Below are 14,591 nucleotides of genomic sequence, written 5' to 3' on the forward strand. Positions count from 1 at the left end.
TTTCTAGCAAGCTTCAGAACCCTGGAAATTCTTATGTTCCCGTGAAAAGTGAGAAAAAAGTCACAAGTTTTTATGTTTTCTCCCTATAAATACTCACTTCTCCTATAATGCTTATGGAAGTCTGCAACACAGATTTATTACTTACCTCCAGGCAAAGCTGCTCTGAAATTACAATTTAGCAATGGAGGACGGGTCCAAAAAGCGGTTGGTAAAATATTATATGTGTACTTGGGCACATAGTTAGGGTTGTTAATATCAATTAATTCTGTTCACAGAGGAGGACTTGTTTTAAAACAACTTCATTTTTCTTTGGCACATATGTAATTACACAGCTGTAACTAATAGCCAGGGAGATGCAATCCACCATCTAAATAACCAGCATTACTCTTCAAAGTATTATTTGTGCTTTTCTAACTTTACTGTCTCAGAATGAAGGGTGATTACATACAACTAAATGCATGTGTGTGTGTGTGTGTGTGTGTGTGTGTGTGTTTGTGTGTGTATCCATTTGTAAAGGGCAGCCCTTCCTAGAACATGATTCTAGTTATCGGGACAGTACTAAAAACACATACATACACAAATACATACACAAACACACACACATACGCACACACATTTTAGTTTGTACGTCTACTATTTCTTTTCCCGCCAAACTGAGTAAGATAATATTTATTTCCACAAGATGCTCTTCTTCCTTTCCTAATGTATGTTATCACCACCATTCTTTCCTTTTATCTTTGTGTAAACCATGTGCTCAATCACATTTGCCATTTTGTTTGGGTGACATTCCCATCAATCAAGTGACTATTGGTGTACACACCACCGGGCTATGAAATTTACCATGGAAATTTCATTACGATTCATGTGATCCCTGGGACAAGACTTTCACATCACAGAAAGTTTAGCATGAAAAACTTCAAAGGCATTCTCAACCAAATACATATTCTGTGTGGTATCCTTCTATTAGGCCTCTACTTTTTAATTTAGTATTTACAGCCAACAGAACACACATCACCAAACGAGATAGGAATTACCTACTACAGGCAGTCCTCGGGTTACATCAGACTCGACGTATGTCGTTTCGTGGTTACGTCACCATCTCCCATTTATTTATAAAAAAAAAAGTTCCATCATTTCGACGTATGTACATATGTGCTTAATGTTTTTTATTATTTATTTACCACAAGTAAAGGTCAGGAATTGTTATCTTTCTTTTAAATTTTTTTTCCTGTTTCACTTCATTACTGCTGTGTATGTGCTCCATGTGAGTGACGTAGGTGCTCATGTAGGTGGGTTCCAACTTACGGCAAAAATCGCGTTACGAGGCGCCGTAGGAACGGATCTCCGACGATGTAACCCGAGGACCTACTGTATATAGTATGACGGGCGTTTTTCAGGAAGCATTGGGATTTGTTTCAGTAGGCCCAGGAATAGATAGGCTTGCTATATTTCAAAAGTAAACCTTATTCTTCTATCACATCCTTAACGCCCAATAGCCATGCTGAAAACAAAAGGTCCGGAGATAGCAGAAGCTGGTATTTTGTTCTGTTTCATTACTGGGTACGGTTTTAATACTTACACATGCAGTGGAGGAATCGGAGACGGATCATAATGGTAACGCCCCTCGTGATGTCTGGCATCGATTGGCACAGGAGGGTGGAAGGCAGGAAACAGGTGAGGAGGGTCTGAAAAAGAAAGTCCGACCTATATGAAAAGAACACTTTGGAACAGGATTCCAACCCGTGAAGCAACGCTGCGGTACTGTCTTCATGATGTATGCTGAGCCTCCTTTAAGAATTTGTGGGAGAGCTCTTTCAAGTTCATTATGAGGCTCCATAACGCAGAAGTATGACCAAGGCCTTACCACCTGCACCTGAGAAAGCAGAGCCTATGAATGCAACCAACGCCTACAGAGGGAAGCAAGAAAGAAAAGCACCGAGCCTACCCTGGGGGAAAGGCTGGCCAGGACGGGAAGACTGGGTCACAAAGTCAAAGGAAACAGATTACGAGACACTTAGTTATTCTAAATTACACTGTCAAGTGAATTTTAGACCAAAATGAAATATAAATATTAGTTTCGTTTCTCCTATACCCATGGTGCTTTTTAAGGGAAGGAGTCTATTCTAAAATCCCTGCTGAAATCCATGGCATACACACAACACCCCACATACATATATCACACACAACATACCCCCACACAAACTGCACATACCACACGTACACCATGCATACCACACAGACACATCTCATATACACATACAATGCACCACATACACAACACATATCCTCACACCAACCCCACATTCCATACATATACACCCGACACAATACATCCCCCACATACATCCCACTTCCACACACACCACAGATACACCACATACACAACACATACCCACACACACCCCCCACATACCATACTCACACTACACACAAGAAACACACATTTTGGTCATTTAAATGCATGCTCCCTTTCTTGGCCTGGGTTATACCTCCACAGTCCTGACACTGGGGCAGCAAATCCATAGGTTGGTGGCAGAAACGCTACCTGGCCTTGCTGCAGGAGAGGAGCGGACCCCCTCGGACTTACAATGGGTGGTTTGGGGCAAACTGAGGGCTTCCTACCTTTCAGCCCTAACATTCACCTTGGCTCCAGACCAGCCTCCCATCTTGTTCTGCTCAGGCTGGAGTTCACCGTTTCCTGGGCTCCTGTGTGCACACTTAACAATAGTTCTTCTGCTCCCCTTGTAGTAATTTATGCTAATTGTCTGACAAATCTGGAAGTATTTCCCCCCCTCCCCCCCTAAATAGTGGTTCACTGCAAAAACTGGAGTTTTGCTACATTTTATCATTAGAACCATGGGGGATATTTTGTAACTGACACTCCAGTTTTTACCAAGTTTCAAGAAGCAAAATAAAGAACTTCAAAACCTGGGGGTGTGCCTCCTGGGCTTTATGTAAGCCTGATGTTACAGCAAACAAGCCGAACTTGTTCTTCAATAGCGCCTTCCACACGCAGCGGGGCCTGCACACAGCCATCGTGCTGCTGTTGCCCGTGAACTGGCAACACTCCCAGGAATTGATGTGTACATCAACGTGCCTCCAAAGGGCTTTGAGCTATTTCTACAAGTCTGAAGATCTGCCTAGACCTGAGGGTAGCAGGTGGTACAGGCAATTCCAAATGATGGCTGCAAGAAGCAACACGGAACCCTGAGGGCGGAGTGTGTGTGTTGGGTGCTGGTGCTGTGCCAAACACAGAAAAGGGTGTAACCAGTACCTCACCCCCCACCCCCACCCCCACCAGGAGCTCCTTATGTCCCAGTGGAGGGCTATTGTGAGTGCCTATGTGGGAATTCAAGTGGTTCTCATTTTCCTCCCCATACGTTTCTCTTTTCTAAATCTTCAACAAGCATCTTTTAGAATACACTAGTAAACCTAACAAACTTTTTAAAACTATGTATTTTCTATTTTGTTTATTTATTTTGTTCTTTAGATTCCACATGTAAGTAAAATCATGTGAGATCTGACTTTCTCTGTCTGGCTTATTTCTTTTTGTCTTCTTTCTTATGACATTAAAATAACTCCATATGAAATCAACAAATAAAACAGAAACAGACTCATAAATGCAGAGAACAGATTGATGGTTCCCAGAGGGGAGAGGGTTTGGGGAACTGGGTGAAAAAGGTAAAGGGATTAAGAACTACGAATTGGTGGTTACAAGATACTCAGAGGGACATAAAGTACAGCACAGAGAAGGAATACAGTCAACAATATTGTAATAACTATGTATGGTGCCAGGGGGGTACTTGAAATATTGGGGAGATCACTTTGTAAAGGACATGATTATGTAATAACTACGTTATACACCTGAATCTAATACAAAAACAATACTAAATATAAACTGTCACTGAAAGATAAAGTTTACAAAAATAAGTAAATAAAATTATGTCTTATTTCCCTTGTGTTGGACTTTGCCCTTCCTTTGGAAATCTAACAGTATGGTTATGAGAAAAAAAACAGTAAGCGTGAAAAACTATTAACATAGCATAGATAGAATTCAAAGTTGTGATTCCACCAGATTTAGAACCTAGGGAACTTCCGTGGCTGGAAAAAGACCATTGTACTGAAAATGTCAATTACTCGCGGTATTTTGTGCTTCTTGTCAGATAAAGCGGTGAGAGGGCGGTTCAGGGGAAGGAAAGGGACCGTCTTGGTACAGTCCTATCATTGCCGCTGTGATATTAGGATGTGCGACGATGCTGGGATTCAACGGGTGAGGGCTATGCTAACCACCCGATCCTGTCTCCCACACGTTATGCATTTTATAGAGTGCGTATGAAAAAAAGCAATCATATTTTACGTGTACCAGTGAGGACTTACTATTAACAGGTGTTGGAGTTGGGTGTTTTGTAAGGGAAATCTGGATAGTTGGTCGGCCAAGTTTAAAAGTTTATCCACCATGGTTGTCACAGGCAGCGCTCCACATAACTCAGAGCAGAATGCCCTACTTTATTTAACCATTTTCAATAAAAATCACTCATCCTTCTGAAAACAATGTAATGTGAAGTGGAGCAATCTTTACCACTAGTTGGAAAGTCTGACACACCACACTCAGTGAATGTTTCCCGATTTTAAATTTGGAAACAGGCCCAAGTGAATCCGACTCCAGTCTGGGGTCAGGTGGATGGCCAGGAGACGGCTCTTCTTCCTCTTCCTTTCCTCTCAGCAGCCGCTGATGAGAACATGCTTGCCTCCAGCAGACTTCAAACTTAACACATGCCATCTGCTCTTGGAAATCAGGGAAATAAACCTGATAGAACTGTGCATGAAGTAAGCATTCATGAGGTCTAACCCACCTCCGAAAGGCTTCTCCCCTGTACCATTTTATATGGCCGCTTTGAGGTAAATTGTGACAACTATGTCAAGAGTTGGAAGATATTTTTACTTCCTTGTCTCTTCGCTCTTGGCTGTGTTCTGCCTGATTAAACTCTCTCCACCAAATAAGTGGGTATTAACTGTACCTGACTTTCTCTCTGTGGGTGCACTGTGCATTATGACAAAGCACAAATCCACATTTTCCTCTTGTTTTTTAAACATAATTTTATTTATTTCAGAGAGGAAGGGAGAGGGAGAGAGAGACAGAAACATCAATGATGAGAGAGAATCATTGATTGGCTGCCTCCTGCATGCCCCCTAGTGGGGATCGAGCCTGCAACCCCAGCATGTGCCCTTGACCAGAATGGAACCCGGGACATTTCAGTCCGGAGGCCGACGCTCTATCCACTGAACCAAACCAGCCAGAGCCACATTTTTTAAACACACAGGGCTCAAAATGTGAATTAGTTCCACATTCAATATATACCTCATAGATGCAGGAACTTATATAGTCATTATCTATTATATGAGTATTTATAATAAAGTTACAGGTGTTATGTGCATAGGGGTGAAGACAAACCTGTTATTCCTATAAAATCAAGAGAGTATACCTGGGCATTATAAAACTCTCTTCTCCAAGGAAATCTTACAATACTATCATGGATATTTAAAAGGCATTTCCATCTTTTAATTTTGAGAAATTATTCGAACGGGATTTTATTTCAACATCTCTGTCCCACCCTCTTTCCTTTTTTCGGGATGAAAGAGAAAATGATCAAGCACTGTAAAAACACCTGAGAGGAAAACATGACACAATTACTGCAGTCATTTCTCACTGTTGAGTGTGTTTTGTGAGTGTAAAAGTTAATTCTGACTGAAAATCTGTGAGGCATCCTACAGCACTGTTTACACAGTCTTATGTCCCAAGGAAATGTATGAATTCTGCATTCTGGAATTAGGCTAAGTCAACATCAAAAAGTTATGGTTATGATCTGACTTGGCCAAAGACCTCTGGTTATAGGTTTAAGAATTTTACTGTTTCTATTTATTTCCCTCTTGATTTAGTTTAAAACAACTTATCCTGGACTGATAAAATCTACTCAAACAATTTATGTCATTTATCAGTGGGAATGACACCTCTTAAGCCTCCCGGACTGATAAAATCTACTCAAACAATTTACTTTATGTCATTTATCAGTGGGAATGACACCTCTTAAGCCACTTTCTGCAAAAATGCAATGGAACACCTCATCCAATTGAAGACATGCCTGACCATAACTTAACAGTATAAACAAAGAGTAAAACGCAGAAGGGGAGCATCCTTCCGTATCACACAACAAGAAGCCTGAGGAAAAGAAGAAGAGAGACAGAAAAAAGCCTGATCCTCACGCCCCAAATGCTTCCCTTGCATCTTGGCTTGTCGTTTCTATCTGGAAGATCCGCCGCACACTCCATCACGGGCCCAAGAAACTGTCCAAAAAAAACCCATATGACAAGAACAGGCCCACGTCGCCAGCAGCCACCATAATTATCCACCTCATGGTTTATTATTTACACATGAGCAGCGCAGCTGTGGCGCATCATAACTCAAGTGTATGTGTAATAAGTCACGGCACCGCAGCCATCGCCTGTTCTGGCCCTTGACAAAACACCACATGATGACTTTTCCAAACTCCAGTTAAAACTGCTGAAGCAGAAGGAAGTGCCACTAAACCTGGCTCCCTCCTATTTATCATACAATTTCCTGACTGATGGTTCCACAAACCAGCTGCTAAGTGCTGTGTACTCTACTGTCAGCAAACTAACGTGCTAAATGGAAGACAGGGAGAATAATGTGCAGAACTGGTGAAATCAATTTTACTGAGGGAATTAAAATTCTACCAGGTGGGGGTGGGTCTGTGGAGCAGTGGTAACCAGTCAACTGTACATGCTTATGGTTGCAAAGATGATTTATTACCGTCTTGCCAGAGGCTTGACTATTGGACCAAGTTCCTCTGTACTAACCTGAGATTTTGAAGAGCGCCTATGATCCGAGGCTTGAGCAGAATAGTCTAAACCCTATAAATTCGTAATTGGCTTGATACCTGTTTAAATTGAAATGCATAGTAAAAATATTTGTGCTGTGTCCAGTTGCCGGTGTTCGATTCCATGCTGCCTGTCATCGTGCTGAGCATTAAGGACCTCGTTAGGAATCAGAGGCATTGATTTTTAGGTCTCTTCACAACAGCCTGGGTTGATCATAAAACCTGTAGCCAGAGGAAGACACTTGGAGATTTATCTTCAGTTGCATCCTTCTCTCAAGAAATAGTTTTAGTTCCTCAGGCTATAAGATCTGTTGGATGCCACTCTGGGACAGTCTTTTAAGGTTTGAAATTTACATACAAATATTGTAGATTAAAAAAGAGAGATCAAAGTCGGCTAAGTAAGTGCCCTGAAGGAGTAATGCACGAAATGATACTTGAGTGGCCTTCAAGTGCACAGGAAATAACACAGGAGAAGCCACAAGAGTAAACTGCCTGGCGTGCACAAGTCCTCCTGGCTTATTTAAATACTGAAGTTGTCTATACACTGACTTTGGAGTTTATTCTAGACCAGACCTAGAGATTATTTTTCCTGTCATCAGGGTCAGCCCTGCCTGTAATAATGTCCAGTTCTCACAAATTCACTTACTTGCTTGTCATCACTAGAAACATTAAAACCCCTTGTGGTCAAAATCCACTATGCTAAAACCAAAATAATTATCCAGAATCTATCAAATGAGAGGCCTCAAGTGGTAGAGGAGGGGTACAAAGAGCGAGACCATCACCACCCCAATGAGAGGGTGGAGCAGTACCCCAGGCCTCTTCCGGCCTTGGGCATTTCTAGTCATCACCTTGGCAACTGCAAGACTTTTTCCAGGGTTCAGTGGCCTAAGGGAGTTATCACCATGTGGACTGACTCCAACACTCAGACTGCCTACCTACCTCACACATCCTGTCTACAGACAGGAATATGCCTATGGATAGCACTGAGCCAGAAAGAACTGATCTAGCCCCTCTGAGGACAACAGCCCAGGAATGCCTGACCCAGAGTGTCTACAGCAACAAGGCAGTCTGTGGCCCTCCTGGTCGGTTCCTAGCAGACACTGCGGAGTGGCACCTCACAGGGACCAGCTATATGGACTTGCTGGGCATGCTGGTGGAATCACCCCATGGAACACCTCATGGAGGAACAGGAATTCTCCTACCGTCCTTACAAGCATGTTGTACAGAGTTGGGGGAAAAAAATTATGGAAAAAATATCTGTGGGTGAGGATTAACAGAAATAAAAACAGCATGGATGGACCAGATTATTATGCTCAGTGAAACGGGCCAATCAGAGGAAGACAAATACCATATAATCTCACTTATATGTAGAATCTAATAAACAAAATACACTGATGAACAAAATAGAAACAGAGGCCCTGGCTGAGCGTCGTCCCATGCACCAAGAGGTCACTGGTTTGATTCCCAGTTAGGGCTCACGTTACAGGCTCAATCCCCAATCCCTTGCAGGAGGCAGCTGATCCATGTTTCTCTCTCTCTCTCTCTCTCTCTCTCTCTCTCTCTCCCCCTTCCCTTCCTCTCTAAAATCAATAAAAACATATTTTTAAAATAATAAATAAAAATAGAAACAGATGCATTAGTTACTACATGAAATAGACGGACAGCTATCAGATTGAAGAGGGTTGCGGGGGTGGATGAAGGAAGGTGAGGTGGTTAGCCAAAAAACATATATATATATATAATCACAGACACAGACAACAGTGTGGTGAGAGCCAGAGGGCAAGGGAGGTAGAGACTAGGAGGAGGTGGTCAAAGGGGGGGAATAGTGGGGTGGAAAGAGATTTTGTTTGGGGCGATGGGTGTACAATGTGGTATACAGATGATGTTTTATTAAGTTGTACACTTGAAACCAGTATGGTTTTGTGAACCAATGTCACTCCAATAAATTCAGTTTTTAAAAAATCTATTGGCCCGGCCAGTGTGGCTCAGTACTTGAGCATGGACCCAAGAACCAAGAGGTCACTGGTTCGATTCTCGGTCAGGGCACATGCCAGGATTGCGGGCTCGATCCCCAGTAGGGGGTGTCCAGGAGGCAGCCGATCGATGACATCTCTCTCTCACAGATGTTTCTATCTCTCTATCCTTTCTCCTTCCTCTCTCTCTAAAAATCAATAAAAAACATTTTTAAAAAATATATTGTTTTGTCATTTTATACCACGGCAGAGCCTTAACTTGGAGAGCCTATGTTATGGGAACATCCGCAAACTACTGTGCACAGGTCTGTTTTGGCAAGTAAGTTTTTATTGGAACACACGTGTGGTCTTTTGTTCACCGGCTGCCTCTGGCTGCTTCCGCACTGCACCAGCAGAGTAGGCCAGTTGCAACAGAAAACAAAACCCACATTTACTCTCTGGCCCTTTACAGAAAGCTGTTGGACAGACCCTGTCTGAGCACACCACAGTACCATGATTTTCTGAAACTTTCACATTTCAGAAAAACCACTGACCAATTTTTCCTTATCAATATGTAGCTTTTCAGTGCTAACACTATATGTGTAGAAAATTTATATGCCATTTTGTGTGACTTAAGAATATCTTTATAGAAATATCCATATTAGTAATTATTCAGAAAAGGGATGCTTATTCTGTGATTTTAGCAAAACATATCCTAAATAAATTCTAAGAATGGTAATAGTTGAAATCGACTATGAATCTAGCAAATAATGGCAATAATCAATTAACATTCGCAAACTTTAGTTTCCTTATAACTTAACACATATACAAAGTTACATAGAAAGCTAATTACCAACAAAAACTATGCTATTTCTAAAAACCCAATAAATTTTACTTTTGGCAAACGCCTGACATTCCTGTCTCCGTGGGCATTCCCCACTATTCAAAGAGCCATCTTGCTGTCATTTCTTCTGTGCAAGTCTGTAGGCATACTAAATTCATTTAATTAATATTTTAGACCTAAATGCTAACCCAGCACAATAGTTTTGTCATGCCACAGTTCATCTACGTTATGCTCCTTAACAAACATAAATATGTGCTTCCACAAGAAAATGGCAAACAGCCCCTTGCAAATGAATTGACAAAACAAATCTCTGTCTTTACCACCTCAAATGTGTCCTGGGTAGTGAACAAACAATTGATGGCTCCCTTTTCTGGTCCCTTCTAACTTCTTTTATCAGAAGTCTTTGCATGTTTCTCAGTGAAAAAATCACAGCCATTGAGTTCCCAGTGGCAGAAATAGACCACATCTACCTGCTGACTGACTATGAAATCCTTCCATCCACAGTCTGTGGAATCTATCTTGCTTATGATCACAAATACATGCACCCATGACATCTTTGTTCTTTCTGGCTTTCCTGCCAGGATAACAAAGAAAAAAATCAACAGAGGGAAAGAAGAAATAAGAGGTGTACAGCCATTATTCCTAAACTGCAGAACTCTCCAGGGGAAATCACATGAGCTATACAAATCCATTACTTTTAAATATACTAATGGTGTATTTTCTGTGATAATAAGTAACCTTGGAAATTAAAAAAGGTGGAAATAGGTTATTGGTAACACATTCTTATATTTATAATCATATTTTTTGTACATCACAATTCAAAATCTAAATTCATAGTTCCAAAACTACACATTAGGATTCCTAATGTTGATTCAATGAAAGCAGAGGATGAAATGTTTCCAGGAAAAGCATAGTTCAGATTTAAAAGTGTCTCACATTTAACTACAAAAGCCTTCGACACACATTAGACTCAGAAGTTGCATGGCTTAGTTAGTAAACTAACCATTAATCAACAAAGATGAGGTCTAGAAACTGTATCCTATCCAAAATAAATCTATTCAAAGAGTTTCCAATTTTTTTTAAATTTTGCAAAATTAGATAGTGCCATGTGAAAGCAAAAGGATACAAAGCTTTACGTTTTACAAAGCTCATGTACATTACCTCATGGGATCTTCTTGACAACCCACAAATCATCATTTTCAAAGGTTTATTATTATTCTCCTAAGTCTTATTTCTCTTTATTTCCTCTATTACAACAATCCGGAGAACTAAGAAGGGAAAATTCCATCATCTGCTCAGAAAAGCTAAATGATCTACCCAAAGTTGCATAAACCAGGTGGCACTCATAATGCAATCCCCGTCAAGGGGCATATTCCAGGCATAACGGAGCCCCATCTCCATCTCAGTTCTGCGTCTGCAGCAGCAGCACACACACAGGCCACGTGATGGACACAGACAGGGCTGAGGCTCAGAGCAACAGGGGAGTTCACTTTGGTCTTCAGAGTTCCTCAGCAGAGAACCAGAGAGCCACTCATTCAAGTCCTTGGAAAATATTTCAAAGGCACTGGAAAACCAGCAGGGATCATTAAGTGTGCTTGTTGGCGTATTTTTATAGCCAAACAGAAATGAATAAGGCACATATTCATTCCACTCAAAATCTGGTGAGAAGTTGTTAGAGAGTAGGTTATTAAGTCTCTCCCCTTCCATCTCCACCATCTACCCTACTTCTAGTTCCTGTCAATCAATCAACAATTAAACGTCTTCAAAGGTTTTCCCCATTAGTAGTAATTAATATTTTTTTAAAAAACCAATCATGAGTATAACTACAGTATCCACTTTATCCTCAGTGGATATATCCTAAGACCCCCAGTGAATGCCTGAAACCACAGATCATACAAAACCCTATACACAGTAGATTGTGTTTTTTTTCCTATACATACATACAAATAACATTTAATTTACAAATGAGGTACAGTAAGAGATGAACAAGGATAACTAATAATAAAATAAGACAACTATAACATTGGAAAAATGTGGTCTCTCTCTCTCTCTTAAACTATCTTACAGCTTCGTGCATACAGAAAGCCTGGACACACAGGCAAAGAGAGGCTTACATTGCCAGCGAGATGGAGCCCAATGGTGCGAGATTTCATCACGCTACTCAGGACAGTGTGCAATTTAAAATGTACCTATTGTTTATTTGGGGGATTTTCCATTTAATACTTTACAACGGTGGGTAACTAAACCTGTGGAAAGCAAAATCAGTAAGAGATGAACAAGGATAACTAATAATAAAATAGGACGACTATAACATTGGAAAAATGTTATGCGAATGTGGTCTCTCTCTCTTAAACTATCTTACAGCTTCGTGCATACAGAAAGCCTGGACACACAGGCAAAGAGAGGCTTACATTGCCAGCGAGATGGAGCCCAATGGCGCGAGATTTCATCACACTACTCAGGACAGTGTGCAATTTAAAATATGCCTATTGTTTATTTGGGGGATTTTCCATTTAATATTTTACAACGGTGGGTAACTAAACCTGTGGAAAGCAAAACCTCAGTTAAAGGGGGCCTACTATACCGTTCACTGAATACTTTAATGCTGAATACTTGAAACCTTTCCGGGATAATTTATTTCTTCCTACAACGCTAGGGAGCAAGCGCACTTGTTCTGGACAAGGGAACTGATTAAGGGCCCTGTCCAATGAAATGTAGGGAGAGTGGCAAGCTGGTGTCTTTTTCTCTTCCAAGCAAGCACTCTTAGACACCCTGCTTCTTACCGTGCCGCTGTCAGAGTACCGGCATTTTATCATTTCTTACCTAAACTATATTCTCTAGACTTACATCCCTAAAACCTAGACTCGACCATGTCCCTCTCTGCTCTCAAAATGTGCAGTGGCCCAGGACAGTCTCCCCTGTCCGGCCCAACAATTTATCATGGCACTCAAGGCCCCAACAACCAGGCTGCATCTGGGGTACCTCTGTCAGAGAGTCAGTGCTTAGGCAGCCATTCATTGTTATGGCTTAGGTTGTCCCCTCAGTAAAAACAAAGTCCCTCTTACCCAAGTGCAACTCTGTCTTCAAGCCTCAGAAAATGCCTCCCCATAAGCCAAGGTTCCCTAAGGCCCTAGGGGAATACTTGCTCCTTCCTCCCCTCTCCATCATTTGGGTTAAGGAGGCCCACCATGGACAACGTGTGGAACTCTATTTGCAACCACGCTGTGTCCTCACCATCTCCTCTCTCACTAGACTAAGTTTTCTGAGGGCCCTATGTCCCTACTTAGGCACGTTCCCTCACACAAATACCTGTTTACACAATACAGATGGTGCTCAACTTCACTTATGATGGTTCAACTTAAGATTTCCAATTTTATGATGGTGCAAAAGTGATACAGTAGAAAATGGCCAGGCTAAGCTATGGTGGTTTGGGAGGTTAAGTGTATTAAATGCATTTCAACTTACAATATTTCCAACTTACGATGGGTTTAGAAAGGTATAATCCCATAAGACAGGTAGAATATGCACTGAGCTGTAAGCAGATAACACAAACGAACGAGTTCTCACCATGTTCCACTAACATGCCAGGCAATAGGCTAAGCTATGGTGGTTTGGTAGGTTAAGTGTATTAAATGCATTTCAACTTATAATATTTCCAACTTACAATGGGTTTAGAAAGGTATAATCCCATCACAAGACAGGTAGCATATGCACTGAGCTATAAGCAGATAACACAAACAAAAAACGAGTTCTCACCATGTTCCACTAACATGCCAGGCAATGTGCTGACAAACCCCTGGCCTGGCACGTGGTCAGATCAGAACTGTCTCCCTTCCCTCCAACACTACCTGGGGTATGAAGGCAGAAGAGGCTCACTTATCTCTGAACACCCTATAGGAACTCAATCAATGCTTACCATAAGAAAGGTGAAGGAGGAAGAATAACAAGAAAGGAAACGGGCCATGCAATGGCAAAAGTGGACCAGGCCAGCCTCGCTCCTAGGGAATGCAGGACTTGCATATACCTAAGGGGCCTCCAACAACAGGCAAAAGACCAGGGACACAAAAGGGAGGCCCAACCTTCTCCTCAGAATGTCGCTGTGCAGGTTTCCAGTGCACGCAAGGGCTAACTCCTGGCAGATGCCCGAGCTAAATCGTAGCTCTGAAGTTCATTTTCTAGCCTTGCAAGGCTGCCTGCTTCCTGCTGGGCCACAAGTCATTTCAGGTAGGCATGCAAAGTCACCACCTCAGCCCACCACTGCCCACCCCACCACCCCTAAGGCGGGGGAGACAGAGGTGGACACTCAGCATTAAGCTCCCCACCTTGGGCCTTTTCCAGGACAATGACTGTCCTTTCCCACCAAGGCAACGTTGATGCTCCAGTCAGTTCAGGATGCTGAAGCAGGCTGCTAACACCCATATGGAAAAGGCTCTTTGACACCAAAGGTTGAAGGTCAAGAGTTTAAAAGCTCATGACAGAAATGACAGGGGCCCCTTCGCCTCCACTCCCCTTTTTTTGTCAATAACATCAAAGGCCCTGGCCTGTTCTTAATGCTGTTATTGTGACGCCTTTAGAATCCATTGAAATTCCAGCACATTTATTACACACTGGGAGCATTGAAAGGCTCCACTTTCCTGTCCTTTAAACTCTGAATTCTCACTATCTACGGAGCATCATGAAGCAGGAAAATACAAAGCTTTTAAGCAAAGTTTAATTTAAGTGCTCTTTTCACTATGACTGTAAAATAATAAAGCGCACGAAGTGATTCCCTGACAAGGATGAGCAAGGAAATCAGAGAGAAAGGGGAGAACCTACCACTGCTTAAGGGGGGCAGAAATGTCCTTTACATTTCTTGGCTCATGAAGAATGCAAGTACCTAAACATTCCCCATTTCTCTTA

The 14,591-nt window shown here is 41.9% G+C and overlaps 1 protein-coding gene across 1 annotated transcript in view; it reads right to left on the reverse strand.

Annotated features, from left to right (window-relative positions):
• The window catches only part of GLI3 (GLI family zinc finger 3), a 269,294-nt gene that overhangs the window by 117,224 nt on the left and 137,479 nt on the right, over window positions 1–14,591 (reverse strand). The window contains exon 4 of the mRNA XM_014539356.1: window positions 1,580–1,685. Within this exon, the coding sequence (XP_014394842.1) occupies window positions 1,580–1,685 (106 nt within the window). The remainder of the gene's footprint in view (window positions 1–1,579; window positions 1,686–14,591) is intronic.

This window comes from Myotis brandtii, unplaced genomic scaffold (assembly GCF_000412655.1).
Source record: "Myotis brandtii unplaced genomic scaffold, ASM41265v1 scaffold214, whole genome shotgun sequence".
In the NCBI taxonomy this organism is placed as follows: domain Eukaryota; kingdom Metazoa; phylum Chordata; class Mammalia; order Chiroptera; family Vespertilionidae; genus Myotis; species Myotis brandtii.